This window comes from Heliangelus exortis, chromosome 14 (assembly GCF_036169615.1).
Source record: "Heliangelus exortis chromosome 14, bHelExo1.hap1, whole genome shotgun sequence".
Taxonomy (NCBI): domain Eukaryota; kingdom Metazoa; phylum Chordata; class Aves; order Apodiformes; family Trochilidae; genus Heliangelus; species Heliangelus exortis.
In genome coordinates, this window is record NC_092435.1 from 464,668 (window position 1) to 479,335 (window position 14,668).

The window sequence follows — 14,668 nt, forward strand, 5'->3', positions numbered from 1 at the left end:
GCACACGCTGCTTCTCGTTCTAACACCTTCAGGGGTTGTGGATGTGTGTGTGAGAGGTGGGGAGGTGTTAAATCAGTGCACCAAAATCAGCATGTTTCTTGTCCTAACTGGTACATTAAGCATTAGATTCAATTTCATCCTTTTAATGAACCTCTGAGAACTCCAAAGGGCTATTCCTAAGAGGATACAGAAAGCAAGAACATTGCAAGGGTGGTAAGTAAAGGTTCAGCTGGCTATAGCCTGGTTCCCCACGTAGGCTCCTTGTGCAGAGTCTGAGATGCACAGCTAGGTTGTTTATGGAGTCTTGGTTTAGTTTGGAACAGTGTGAAGAACATCAGATAAACCCTGATCCACTAAACATGTTCAGACTTGACAAGAAAACAAATGAGGAGTCAGGACAGAAAGCTCATTCTTGGCATGTCTAGCAGATGAGGCAGGGAAAAAATAGCTGTAACTGGGAGCTCTAAGGGCTGCTCTCAAGCCCAAGTGGAAAAATGAGTCTAAAATACCAGTCAGTCTGACAGTAAGTAACTTCTGAGTTTTCTGCCAGCCCCCTGACCCTCCCTGCTGCTGTATCCTCTGCAGGGGGGACTCACCAGTCCCAGTTCCCTTCTGGCTGTGGGTGCAGCCCAGGGGACTGGGTGGCTGGTGCCAGAGACCCACGGTGGCAGAACCCACCCACGCCCCAGTGTCTGTGAGCTGCCCACACCAAACACAGCACAAAAAAAACAATTCAGCCCCCAAAAGGGCTGTGAAGTGGGTCATGGGAAATCTGGGGACTGCAAACTGTTGGTAAGTGTGGTGGCAGGAGGATCAAGAAATGTCTTTCCAACTTAAATTTTCTGCTGAGGGTGAACATGTAAACCATCACTGACATGATCTGCTTGGTACCCACCTGCCGTTCCCTCTGATGTTTGCAGGGAAACAGAAATACCTGTGTGCCAGCAGGAATGACTGCACCATTGACAAGTTCAGAAGGAAAAACTGCCCCTCCTGCCGGCTGCGGAAGTGCTATGAGGCTGGGATGACCCTTGGAGGTACTGTCTGATACCATCCCTTGGGTCCATGCGACGGGCTGGGGCAGCTGGGCTAATCCTGCAGATAACAAATGTACTTGGCACCTAATAGTCAGGAAATGTCTGAAAAAATGAGGCTGATGGAGCTGAATGAGCTGTCGGAAACACTTGCAGGATTCTAATACCAAAAGAGTGAATTTCATTGAATGTTTTGAGTTTCAGGAAATTCCTCTCCTTAATTCAAAACCTCATTAATCTGAAAAAAAATGCATACAACTGGGTAAGATGGATTCTCACCTTAAGCAAAAAGCCCCTGAAAACAGAGCACTCCCAAGTTTGAGATGGTTTTTCCTAGGCAGGAGAGGACATTTTTCTTCATAAGGAAGAGCTGTGGGGTGGGGGTGAGGAACCAAACCCACAGCCAGCAGGAGGGCTTGGGAATGCCACCCAAACCATGCATGCTCTCCATCTTCAGTGCTGTTTTCTGGTGCAGTTTCCACAAGAGAGAGAAGACATACATCAGTGTAAGCTCCTTCTGCAGGACACACTGACAAAAGTAATGCTAATTCTAATAGCCCCCTCCCACCTTTTTTTTTCTTTTTCTTAAGCCCTTTGGGTCATCCTGACCTGTTCTGCCTGGTCTGTTTTACATTTGTTTTGAATGTCGGTTTAAAGGCAATTGTTAAAAACTTGCATGCTATGAATTTATCTACAGTTATTTCTCCCACAGTAGAGAGGCAGAGCCTTTGAAAGAGTTTCCAAGCTCTTCCTGCCTGCTAATTACCAGTCACTTCTTAGGGTCTAATAGAGCTGCCTGTGACCAGCAGACCTGCAGCTCTCAGGGTGTTTAATGGGAGGAGGAGGTGGCACAGTGAATGCCTTATTTAGGACTCTGCTTTGGCACAGAATGGCAGCACGTCGAAGCACTTCATTATCGATTGAGATCACTGTGACCTGCAAGCTGAAATCCATTAAACAAAATCTTCTTGCCCCATCAACGCTGTAAAGCCAAAGAGAAGGAAAAGAAAAATCAAATATATAAAAAAAAAAAAAAAAAAAAAAAAAAAAAAATCAGAGAAAGATAATGCCAGTGTTCTGTGTTCTGCTGGTGCCCTGTCCTGCATCACAGCACCAGCTCCTCCTGCCAGCCCAGAGCCTGCTGTGGGTGTGCTGGGCACCTCCAGCCTGGTGACTGCACTCTGTGTGGGTCCTGTCCTGGGGAAAAACCTCCCAAATTCAGTTCGTTTCATTGATGGCAGGGCTAGAAAACTACTGCAGCTGTAATGCACCTGTGTGAGTCCTGGTTCAGCTCCAGGTGCTGTGGTTGGAACAGAGCTCATGCATTATAAAAGTGTTTGAGATCGCTGTGAGCGTTTCCAGCAGTGGAAATCCAGACCACTTCTGCCATGCAGTTACAGATGTTCATTGTGTTCAGTGTTTGTGTTCCATGTGCCTGATTTTTCATCTTGTCTGTCCTTGATTCCTAGCAACTGGATCTTTATGACTGCTTTGCTTGCTAGATTGAAAATCCTGCTTTTATTGACTTTGTGTCCCCACAGTGGGTGCTTGTTGGCTGTGACAATAGCTCTTTAACCTTCTGCATGGCCACCTGGGTCTAATTCTGTACTTCCTTGCTCCTAGGTGTGCTCTTTCTGCTCCAGTATTCTTACAGTGTCTGCAGTTTGCCAGCCCCTCCCTTACACAGGGTGGGAGCTTCCCCGTGTCAGCAGTGTCCATGCCTAAGGCAGGGGTCTGGTGCTCTGTGGGATGGTGTTTTCCATCTTCCCATGGCACAGGGTTCTGTCAGTGCCATCCTGAGAGCTCAGGCCTCTGTTCTGTTTGCCCATCAGCTTTTGGTACAAGCTCAAGCTGCCCAGGATGGAGTTTGATGTTCCCTGAGTAGGACTCATCTCTTCAGTTGGTCCATGTATCCACTTACAGTGAAATGTATTTTGCTTTCATAGACTGAGCTTATTACCAGGCCTTGATGTTCCTTACTGTTTTCTCACCCATGCAGTGCCACACAGGCTTTTTTTAGTAGATGTGGTTAATTTTCTTTTTGGAATGAAGGTAGACATTCAGCAGCAAAGCAATAATCCTCTTAAGAAACGAAACCTGATGTTGTTTCAGCATCTATAATTAATTTGGGATTTATCACCTAGGTGATTTTAAATCATTCAGCAGTACTGTCTGATTTTATATTGTTTTTTTTTTTAATTCATGTGGGCCAGACTGACTCAGATCTCTTAAACATGTTTGCTATGCCAGGGCTATTAAAATTATCAACTAAATTGGCTGCAGTCTCGGAGGCAGCAGAGTTGGTTGCTTGCTCTCCTCTAACGTCACTCGTTATCTTTTTGTACTGGATTGTTCAAGTTTAAGAAGAAAAAATTAACATCTAAAGCAAGGCATGTGTGTGTTCTATACAGTGTGAGGTTGGCTCCTTTTATGCACAGGACCTGATGGGCCAAGAGCAACACCCAGGGTGGGTCCCTGCGGGAGAGGGGTCTGGGTGGTCCCCTGTGAACCCACAGCCAGCCTTGGCTGAAGGTTTTCTCCCTGCTCTGCAGCCCTGTTTTCCTGTTGCTCTCTTATTTTTAGTACTCTTTTCCCCTCCTCCTTTACAGAACAGCCTGCATTAATTGCCCCTATGGTAGATCATCCAAAGTACACTACTTGCAGATCAGCATTTTGAATTGATTTACAAAGCTGCACTTTAACTTGACATTTTTATGTTTCGCTGCTTATTTTTCTAATTAGGGCTGAAAGGAAATTTGAGATAAGTATCATGTAATGACAGAGCCAAAGCCCCAAGGACAAATGGTTTGATGTTATATTCTCCACTTGAATTAAATGATCAGCTTTTTTTCTCTGAGTAATTAGGGTTTTTGAAGTCAGGATGGGATGGAAGCTGTTCCCACCTGCAGCCTGTGCTGAGTATTGTCATGTAGGTGCCAGGTGAGGTGGGCACTGACTCTCACAGGGTTCTGAAGTCTGACTCCTGGTCACACAGCTCCTGGTGTACCTTGCTGCCAGAGGAGCATCTGTAACCAAGAGCCAGTTCTTCCTCTCCCTTTCTGAGCGGGAGTTAATGTGAGACTGAGGATATAAAAGTTGCTTGGTTTTTGCTACGTAAAATTAATGAGCAAATGGATTTTCTTGTGCAGCCTGTGCTCCCTTTTGTCCTTAGGGGGAGTTCTGGGATGCTGGGGCACCCTTTGGGTGGTGGTCACTGCAGGACCAGCTGCTGCTGGCATCTGTTTCCCTTTCCTCCTAAATATAAGCGATGGAATTGGAGGCCAAGAAGCCTCAAGATTTTTTATTTATTTTTAAGCTCACACTAAAACGTGTCACTTCCACAGCCCGCAAGCTGAAGAAGCTGGGCAACCTGAAGACACCAGATGATGTGGATGCAGCCTGTTCATCCAGCCCCATTGAGGAGCAAGCTCCCAAGCTGGTGATGACACGGATTGATGGGTATGAGTGTCAGCCCATCTTCCTCAATGTCCTGGAGGCCATAGAGCCTGGCGTGGTGTGTGCTGGCCATGACAACAGCCAGCCAGACTCCTTCTCCAACCTGCTGAGCAGCCTCAATGAGCTTGGGGAGAGGCAGCTGGTCTACGTGGTCAAGTGGGCAAAGGCCTTGCCAGGTGAGGAAGCAGCTTAACAAATCCCAAACTGACCAGGTGATGAAATGTAGTTGGACATTTGTCATTCCCTGGAACTCAGCAGCCCCCCAGCAGGTGTCCAGAGGGGTGTCAGCCTGAGTAGGGTAGCCCAGTCCAGTTCTTGTATTCTGGACTCACAAATGGTTCACCTTGCCTGTGAATCCATGGACACATCATGCTTTCTCTTCTGCCTTATCTGCTTCAGACATCAGGGTTTCTTCCAAAAAGTACAGGGAGTCACCATCCATCAAACCTGCCCAGGGCTGGGGCTGTAGCAGGGGCAGTGTGGACAGGGGAAACATGGCTCATCCTGAGCCTCCCTCAGCACAGGCTCTCACTCTCCTGCCCTGCACCTGATCCCCCTCCTGCTGACAGCATCTGGACAAAATCTGGACAAAATCTGGACAGTCCTCTCATGCCTAAAGGGCTGCTGCTTTCAGGAGCATCCCCGTCCCCCTGCCAGAGGCAAACCCAGTTTGTTTTCCAGCAATCCCTGACATGTGCCAGCACCAGGGTTCAGCAGTAATGACCACAGCTCTGCTGGTAGTGGTTTTCCTGCTATTTCCCAGGCAAGGGATGAACTGTGGCAGGGCTGTGGCTCCTCTGGTGCTGCAGGGGTGGCTGTGCAGCCCCTGGCTCTGTCCTGGGGGTCTCATCCCTGTTGGCTCCCCAGGAGCTGAGTGAGGGACAGGCACAGCCTGTGTCAGGATCCTGTGCAGAGTCCTGCTCCATAGGTGGAGGTAGTTTGCTATTTATAGTCTATTTGAATTATATTTTGGTTAATAAAGCAGAGGTGCTTCCAGTTCCCAGGTCAGTAGGTTGGCTGGGCAGCCTTGTTGGGCTTGGGGCAACACAGGAGTGTGCAGGCAGGGGTAGAAGGAAAGGAAACAAAGATCATGCCATTTAACCAGTGGGATGCAGTTGATTTTTTTTTCCAAACAGAAAGATCTCTACAGGGTCTGTTGGGAAGCTGGAGGCTGTTTAATGACAGCATTTGTGTGGAGGGGCAATGGGAACAGCCCCACATGTCAGCCCAGCTCTTCTCTTTCAACTCTGCTGCCTCACAGCTGTGTCTAACTCACCCTTTAGCTGGAAGGACACAATTAATTGGGTACTTTTTTCCATTCTCTGGACAATAACATTTCCAGATAAAAACTGTGTGTTTGTTTATGTTAGAAATGTTACTTTATGGTAACACAGGAGGTGTTGAACTGCTTTATCTCTTAGGAAGATACCATTCTGGCACAACAGTGCATCAAGAGAGAAGATGAAGTGTATTTTTTTCAAAGCTATGCTGCTTTATCATTATTCACCAGAAAAAAGGTTCCGTGTGGACCTTTGTCAAGTCATAACTAAATTTAATTTTGCCTTTGCTTTCTTTCAGACTACGCTGATACAAAAAAATTTAACAATATGTTGTGGCATTAGGTTTGTGTTTACTCCCTTCTACAGTGATCCTGGCCATACATGATCTAAGATGCCTGGAGCAGGCAGGTTTCCAGGAAATTATGTGCATCTGGCTTCTGAAAATCGGTTTTGTTTTCAAGGCATTTTTGCTCAGAAACTGGAAGCAGTGATTCCTTTTCAGGGAACTCGGCCACTGTGTTTCTAGAACTTGTTTTTGTGGCCAAAAGCAGAAACCCAGCTTTCAGTCCTGTAACAACAAAACTGTTGTGTTCAAACAGCTTTCCTTAAACACTGATAACCCTTGCAGAAATGTATGTATTTTTTTAAGTGAACATAATTACCAGGTAACGAACAAGCACACCAAAACCCTTGTCTGTCCCCACATGCTGGTAAAATATTTCCCTCTGGCTGCCAGGAGGTCCCCACAGGGACATCACCTCCTCTGGGTCTGTGGGACAGCACTTGTTCATAAGCTGAATTTTTTTAACCCAGAGATACACGAGCTGAAAGGAAAATGTGCAAAGGCAAAGCAAGTTCAGTCAGCAGTAGAGCAGGGCTTGTGCTCATTTGACAGCTTCCCGAGCAAGAGGCAGACACTCAATGGGTTATAATTATGCACTGAAGATGTCAGAACTGCTTCAGTATTTGGTTGAGGTAGCATAGCATAGGATTTTCTTGAAACCAGATTGCATTTGACTGTTTACGAGTATCTGGAAAAAAGTGCAGTGTTGGAGGTGGTGTTTGTGCCTGTGTTGTAAACATGGCTGGGTTTAACTGTGAGGCACCATCTGGGAATACTGATTTGATTTGAATTTAATTAAAATTTTTGTTCGGCTTGCAGTTCAGCAGAAGTTTCTGTATTTATTTTCATAGTTGTTAAATAAACGCATTGTGTATTGGACAGAGAAACCCAAGCAGTTTGTTAGCCTGGTGATGAGTTACTTACATTAAAATCCATTTACTTAATTTTGGTGAAGTCTTAATGGGTTGAACATAATGGAAGCTTTTTGGCTTGTTTCCTTGAGTGCCAGAATTGCACCAGGGGGGGTGGTTGGTTGATGAGGGTTTGTTTCTGCCTGGGTGCCTGCAGAACGTGAGCTGGGTAATTGTATTGCTGCTGGGCTCCCGCTCCCTCCAGCTGATTTATTCCTGTCAGCAGAGCAAGGCAAACAAATCCTCCTCTGCTCTTTGCTGTGCTCACTGGCACGCTGTCTGGCATGGTTACTGCCAGCATTTTGGCAGAGGGGCTGGGAGGTGATGGCAGAGCAGATGGCCCAGGGACACTCTGTGGCTCTGGGTGTCTGAGACCAAGTGCCAGAAACCAGGGCTGGGGCACCTGGACCTGCCACGTGAAATCCTGCAGGACTTTGGGAAGCCACCAGATCTCATCCTGCTGTATTTTTTTGTCCAGTCTGTTGCAGATTGGTGTTTGTTCACTCATGGGGTTTTGCAAAGCCTTTAAATGCTCCTCATAAAGATCTTTGAAGCTCTTTGGGGGAAGATGTTATTTATTACCACTTTGTCACTGCCTTCCTTTAAAACACTTTGCTGCTGTGGGTTTCTTTGTCTCCCCTCCCTGTGTCTGAATATCCTCTTCTCCCCTTCCAGCTGTGGTTTCAAGCTTTGGCTGTTCCTGGCTGCCTGTCAGGGTAGGAACACCAGCCCATTGACACTGTCCTTGTGTCTCCTGGATGTGTCTGTGTGTCCTGGGGTGAGCGGTGGTTGGGCTGTGGACCACCTTGCCCTAACAGGAATGCTGTGGGAGAGCTGGAGTCTGCAGGAAAACAGTCCTGGACACTGCAAGAAACCAACAGTAATTTTTTACCATCCCCTTCTCATTTTTTTAATAGGATTTCGCAACCTGCATGTGGATGACCAGATGTCCATAATTCAGTACTCCTGGATGGGACTCATGGTTTTTGCCATGGGTTGGAGATCTTTCACCAACGTCAACTCCAGGATGCTTTACTTTGCTCCAGACCTGGTCTTTAATGAGTAAGTGTGAAACAACAGCCATCTAATCCTGTGCTTAGTCTGGGTCTGCCTGGGTGAGAAATGAGAACAAGACAAGGCATTTGCTTTCCTGCCCACCCCACCCATCCCTGGTGGTCATCCCTGATCCAACAAAATGCACACAGGCATTTGGGAAAGGTTCCTCAGCTGCATGCCAGGGGTGGCTGATCCGGGCAGAGCGTGTCCTCCTGCACACCATTCAAGCCCTGACATCTCCTCCTGTCCCCTCCTGTCCCCTCCTGTCCCCTCCTGTCCCCTGCCACACGTCTCTCCCCACAGGTACCGCATGCACAAGTCCAGGATGTACAGCCAGTGCCTCAGGATGAGGCATCTCTCCCAGGAATTTGGGTGGCTCCAGATCACACCCCAGGAGTTCCTCTGTATGAAGGCTCTGCTCTTCTTCAGCATCAGTGAGTACTCACACCTTTCCCCCAGAGCTCCCACTGCCACACTCTGTACCCCTCTGTGCTCACACTTGGAATGTTCTCTCTGTTCCATCCTGAGCTGCTCAGAGACAACGAATTGCCAAATGTGAGGGCCACCAGCCATCCCCCACAGCTAGCCCAGCCCAGCTCTGCACTGTGCAGTGTTCCTCCCTCCCATGCAGCTGCTGCAGGAGGTTGCTCCTCAGTCTCCCCACTCTGCTGCTGGGCAGGACAGCAGCTCTGCAGCTCTCTGAGCCAGGAGCCTTGGGCTGGCAGGAGTGAGGCCACCAGGGTGGTCAGGGTGAGGGCCACAAGGGAAGCAGAGCTTGTGAGCAGATGTTTCTTCGTGGGTCTGCACTGACCCTTCTTCAGCCTTCCTCTGGCTCTTGTATTCTCTGGGCAACTCAGTTCCTGCTTCCTTCCCATGTCCCATCCAGTTCCAGTGGATGGTCTGAAGAACCAGAAGCTCTTTGATGAACTTCGGATGAATTACATTAAGGAACTTGACCGCATCATCGCCTGCAAGAGGAAGAACCCCACCTCCTGCTCTCGGCGGTTTTACCAGCTCACCAAAGTCCTGGACTCTGTGCATCCTGTAAGGGAGGACAGTAAAATGTCCAGCTAAACACATAAGAAACAATATAAGAACCTTTTTACAGTGTGTTTCCTGGCACAGGGAGGTTCCCATCCCTGGAGCTTTCCAAGACGGGCATTAGGCAGCCTTGTCCAGGCTCCCTTGCCCAAGGAAGGTTGGACCAGCTGATCTTTCAAGGTCCCTTCCATCCAGGGCTGGGCAATGATTCTGTGAGTCCTTGCAGTTTGTGGTTTAGGTCTTGGCACACCTTTGCAGGGACAGTTTCAGATGAAGTGGCAGAGGACAGTCAGACAGTACCTCTATGGAGGCAGAGGTTACCTCTGGTGCTCCCAGCAAAAATCACTCTTGTGCCTGGGTTTTTGGGTGTCCTATTTTGGCAATTGTTGATGATGCTATTCCACCATCAACCTAGCAAAACAGCTCAAAATCTCAGTGCCCACAGTGAATCCTCTCTGATTACAGCAGTGAAACCAGATTTCTCTATTTGTGACTTAAAGTTGTACTGGTGAAATGTGCAGCTAGACCTTTCCCCTTGCCTGGGGCTCAGCTCTGTGCCTCTACAAGCAAAAAGTAATTTTTAATATGTGAAGACAGCATCAGCACACAGTAAGACAAGTTTCTGTAGGAGTAAACAAGTGCCATGTTCTTACATCCCGTTTTTTTCTGGGGCTCAGTAGTGTCTGAGTGTGAAGGGCCATGGCAAGACACACTGCATGCTGGCAGGCTGGGTGGTTCCCTGGTCCCCTGGGGACACATACCTGCCATCTGTAGGGTGGGCAGGGTGGTGGCTGGAGAGCCAAGCAGGTCCCATCACAGCATGGTCCAGCCCTGACCTGCTGTGCCTGCAAGTGCTGGCTCCCCAGGGACATTGCTGGCCAGGGTCTTGTCACTCAACCAACTTTCTTCCTTTCTCAGATTGCCAAGGATCTGCATCAGTTTACATTTGACCTTTTAATTAAGGCACATATGGTGAGTGTGGACTACCCTGAAATGATGGCTGAGATCATCTCTGTGCAGGTTCCCAAGATCCTGTCTGGAAAAGTCAAGCCTATCTACTTCCACGCACAGTGATCTTCCAGAGGGGCCTCCCAGTGCTGCCACCCCCATTTCAGCCATCTCCTGCCTGTTATTTCTGCACTACTGTTGTTCTGCAGTGCCTTGGGGAATCCTCTCCACAGAAGTGGTGTGCCAAGGAGACAGACAGTGACAGACCTGCTGGGATTCCTGAGATTTCTATTTTTCCTGAGGTACCTCTGAGCTGAACTACCAGCCATGGCTTCTCCCGGATCTGGCTCACTGTGCTGGGACAGAGGACAGTGGCAGTGGCACTGTGCCAATGCTCTCTCATTTGTGTGTTTTCCTCAGTGACTTCTGACTGGCCCAGGACCATGGGAGATCAGGAGGAGTGCCAGCAGCTGTTGGGCTTGGGTGTGTTTTAAGAACTGAACAAGACAAGAAGCAGGTTGAACCTCTAAGTTTGGGTGTGGGTTACTTTACCAGGCTCCTCTGTGACTTTGTATTTGCATTGTGGTGCTGGAAAGCAGATGAGTTCAGATATTGCATCAGAGAAAGAGAGTAGAGTAGGGGGATGAGGTGGATCTGCAGCCTGGAGGACTCTGAGGACCTGCTGCTGGGTCAGAGAGCTGTGGGGTCTGCTGAGAACAGGACCTGGTGGCCACCAGTACCCTGGAGCTGCTCATGGGGTGTCAGCAAAGGGATGGAGGGGAAGGTGACTTTTGGGGTGGATCCCTGCTCTTTCCCACCTGGGATATTTTTCCTGCAGATGGTGAAGCTGGATCTGGGTCTGTCCCCGGGCGCTCAGCAGTCACATTCCCATCCTTGGCAGCTGCTGCTCCTCCCACCCATCTGTTCCCAGCTCCCACCCAGCTGTTCCCACCATCCACCCAGCCCATCCCACCTCCACAAGTGCCTGCCCTCCAGCCCCTCTCCAGCTCTGCTCTCCCTGTCTGTTCCCAGAAACCCTGGGTTTCCAGCCGTGCTCCTTATTTTTCATTTATCCTGATTATTTTTTTCTGATGCCTGCAGCCAAGTGTACTGGGAGCAGAGCATCGGGGCTGGGACCTGCAAGGGTCCTGCTCCTGCTGTCCCTTGGCAGCTGGGGCCACCACGGTGCTTTGGGGGGCTGCAGGGGAAACACTGAGGAGATTCTCTGTCCTTGGAGTGGTGTGCATGGCTCCTGCTGATAGCAGTGGTTGATTGCACTCGGGGGTGGGGGGACACTGACCCTTGTGCACTGCCTCTCACATCACCTCACAGATGGTCCCTCACGTGTCCCTTGTGCCCTGGTGCCTGTCCCCAGCAGCCAGGCTGGGCTGGTGGGTCTGGAGGTGCTGGTGACTTCTTCATTTGGCAGCCTGATGTCTGAGCTCTTCCTCCTGAAACCCTCCCATGCAGGAGGCAGCAGAATCTGTAGGTGACCTTCCTGACCATCAGCCGACAGGATGGGCCTCTCAGTAGCTTTTCCTGTTTTAGAGGGCTGCAAGTATTTTACACGTTGGTGTGATCTGGAATTTTCAAACGAACCAGAGAAAGAGTCCTGCCGGTGCATTCCTTCCTCTTCAGCGCTTCCTGGCTGTTAAGCAGAAGACCACGATAAGCAAGTGGGTTGTGATGCCCTCATCTCCCTCTTCCACAGGAGGGAGTTCACGAGCGAGCTGAGCAGCTCCTCTGGAGAGCTGTATTTACATCTTGCACAAGTTCGTGTCAGTAGTTTTCAGTAGTTACTGAGAGTGGAGGTATCCTGCTGGGGGAAGAAACCGAACTGAACAGGGATCTGCATTCTCCTGGTGGCAGCATCGTGGGAAGGCAGAGAGGTTTGGGAGGGGATGCTGCTGATGTGTCACCTGCCAGAGGTGTGCAGCTCACCTTATGACACTGTCCCACTGCCAGTGCTCCCAGGAGGGTGCTGGAGCTCTGGTGAACCCCCAGGGGAGGGGGACCTGGGCTGCCATCCTCACAGGGACCCCAAAGCCCCAGGCACCCGCCTTGTGTGCTCTGTGGCTTCAGCATTTAAGTGAACTTCTATGACTTTTTTATTCGAGAGTTGATTTTTAATGATACTACTAAAGGGATGAGTGAAGGATGTGTGAACCAGTAGTAACTGTGCATATTTTCTGGGGGATTTAAGCCTGTTCCTGTGTTTATTTTCATGGGCTGCTGCAGGAACTGGGGGAAAATGAAGGCTTAGATATACCAAAGTTCTGGTCTTTGTACTTTGTGTTTTCTTCTGTGTTTTCTTGTCTACTTTTGCTTTAATAAAGCAAAAAGAATTTCACAGACTTCACTGTCATGTAGCAGCTGTCCCTAGATGTTTAAGTCCTGTAATATATGATAAACACACACACACATATATACATATATATATATAAAGGCATGCCCTGTTTTATATTGCTAAAGCTACCTATTTAATGCTGTAATAGAGTTTCTTTTCTGATTGCAACTGCGTATTCTCCAGGAGGTGAGTTGGGATGTTTCAATGTTAATGGAAACTTTTAATTTAATATTTTTTTCTGGTTAGGTACTGCCATTTGTCAAAGGTCCATCCTGTTGTGGTATGAATGGAGCATGCACTGGCATGGTCTGGTGTCAGCATCTGCCTCTCCAGCTTTCTTGCAGCTGATTCTGGTTAGACAGGGGTTGTATTGGCACTTGGGGGACAGCAGTGTCCTGAGTTTCTGCCCTCTCTGACTGCAGAGTGTCCTTGCACCTTAGGGCAGAATCCTGGAATCACAGAGCAGTAGCACTTTTGTGGCTGTTTCAAAGGAGATTTCAGAGGCACAGAAATCCTTTCTTGTACCAGGACAGCTGGCTGAGTCCACCTTCTGCACTGTCACGTCCTGGTGGCCTCAGTCCTGGGGACAGGCTGTGGCACGATGTCCCTGTGGCAGGGGACAGGCAGCAGTGACAGAGCTGGGACTGTGAGGATGGAAACTCACCTGCCCACAGGTGAGGGCAGGGCTGGGGGTCTGGAGAAGCAGGGTGCAGGCTGCAGCCCCCCCGTGTCCCCCTGCACCACCGAGGGATTTGTGCTCATTCCCTTTGGACGTGGCAGGGGAACTGCAGTTGTGATTCATAAAGTGAATCTCTGTACCACATATAAAACCACAGCAGATTTGTAATAAGCTGCACTCTGTGCTGGGTGTTCTGTGTTCTGTGGTGATTTAATGCTGGTTTAGTTTGTTAAGATGCCTCTGTAATAAAAAAGAGTTCTCTATATTGATATATTTTATTTTCTTTGTAATAAGCCAAAAAGCTCATATTGCTGGTGCCTTTTTGCCTGGGGACGACTCCCACAGCTATATTCATGAAAGAAACAAAGTGCAGCATCTCTGCATTTTCTCCTTTCACCACTGCTGAGTAAAGTCATGAAGTGAACACTGCAGGAGAAAGAACCAGGAGCCCACAGGACGGGCAGAGAGACTTCCAGGTACAGGACTGGGGTTGTTTCCCTGGGCCTGGCTGCAAGGGGAGGGCAAAGCTTCAGCTTCCTTCACCTGCTGTGGGAAAAGCCTTTGCCCTGCATGGGTGGGACTTTGCTGCTGCATTGTGAATTACCCTCTGCAAGCCAGGGTTGGAGCACACTTGTGTTTTATTGTGGTTGCAGCACTGCAGGCTGGGTCAGTTTGCTCCCTGCAATGGCAACATTTTCCCCAAAGAGGACAAATTCTGCTTCTTAGAGAAGGGCGTTGGTGGGATTGTTGCCACTTCGTGCTTTTTCATTTTTTTTGCTTAATTGGAACTGATACCATTGACTGAGGAAAAGAGAGACCTGAGGTGTTCCCCCGTCCTGGGGAGGAGAGCAGGCACAGCCACTGCCCTGGCCAGCACGATGCAGAGGAGAGGAGGGTGCCCTGGGGATGTCACCATGCAGACTGCAGATGGCTGTTCCCTGCTCCAACACAGGAGCCTCTCTGGCATCAGAGAGAAAGACAAATCCAACCAAATGGTATGAAGGGAAATGGAAATGCTCACTTTGTGACCGAGTCCATGGTTGGGTCCCACAAAAGCCCTGGGCCATGGGGCAGACCTTCATGCTTGGTGTTCAGCTCTTTTTGTAATCCTCAAATTTGTTGGTGTTCCAAGTACAATAAAAGGCAGGATCTCATTTGTTGGAACACTGCCTTATGTGTGCATTTGGCTTTTGTTTCCTTTATGTGCATGAAAAGTGTTATCTGGTGTGACGAATTCCACTACTGAAGATGCCAGGAGTAAGTGAGTGGTTTTGGGGTGGACGAGGCTGTATGTTGGGTCGTTCCTAGGTGGTTTTTCCACAGTCAGATTTTGCTATTAATCACGTCTGAATTGTTAATTCATTTACACACCAATTGACTAATCCTTTTGTATATGCCTCTCGGGTCTTTTAAATTGAATTTCATTTGATTAATGTATTTCTCAAAGCAAGGAGCTAATAAAGGCCAGTGTCCTCCTCCTCTTGTTGTTGTTTTTAGTATCTTTATGAGCAGCTGTAAATCCATTCTGCTGGAACTCTTAAAAAAAACTCACCTACGCTCCCTGAGCAATAAA

At 48.6% G+C, this 14,668-nt stretch overlaps 1 protein-coding gene across 3 annotated transcripts in view; it reads left to right on the forward strand.

Moving 5' to 3' along the window:
* The window catches only part of AR (androgen receptor), a 35,725-nt gene extending 21,151 nt beyond the window's left edge, over window positions 1-14,574 (forward strand). For 2 of the 3 annotated variants that reach the window (XM_071758108.1, XM_071758110.1), the window contains exons 3-8: window positions 921-1,037; window positions 4,379-4,666; window positions 7,942-8,086; window positions 8,384-8,514; window positions 8,967-9,124; window positions 10,040-14,574. In XM_071758108.1, coding sequence (XP_071614209.1) covers window positions 921-1,037; window positions 4,379-4,666; window positions 7,942-8,086; window positions 8,384-8,514; window positions 8,967-9,124; window positions 10,040-10,195 — 995 coding nt within the window. In that variant the 3' untranslated portion in view covers window positions 10,196-14,574. The remainder of the gene's footprint in view (window positions 1-920; window positions 1,038-4,378; window positions 4,667-7,941; window positions 8,087-8,383; window positions 8,515-8,966; window positions 9,125-10,039) is intronic. The other variant, XM_071758109.1, reaches the window with a different exon arrangement.
* Window positions 14,575-14,668: the final 94 nt, after the last annotated feature.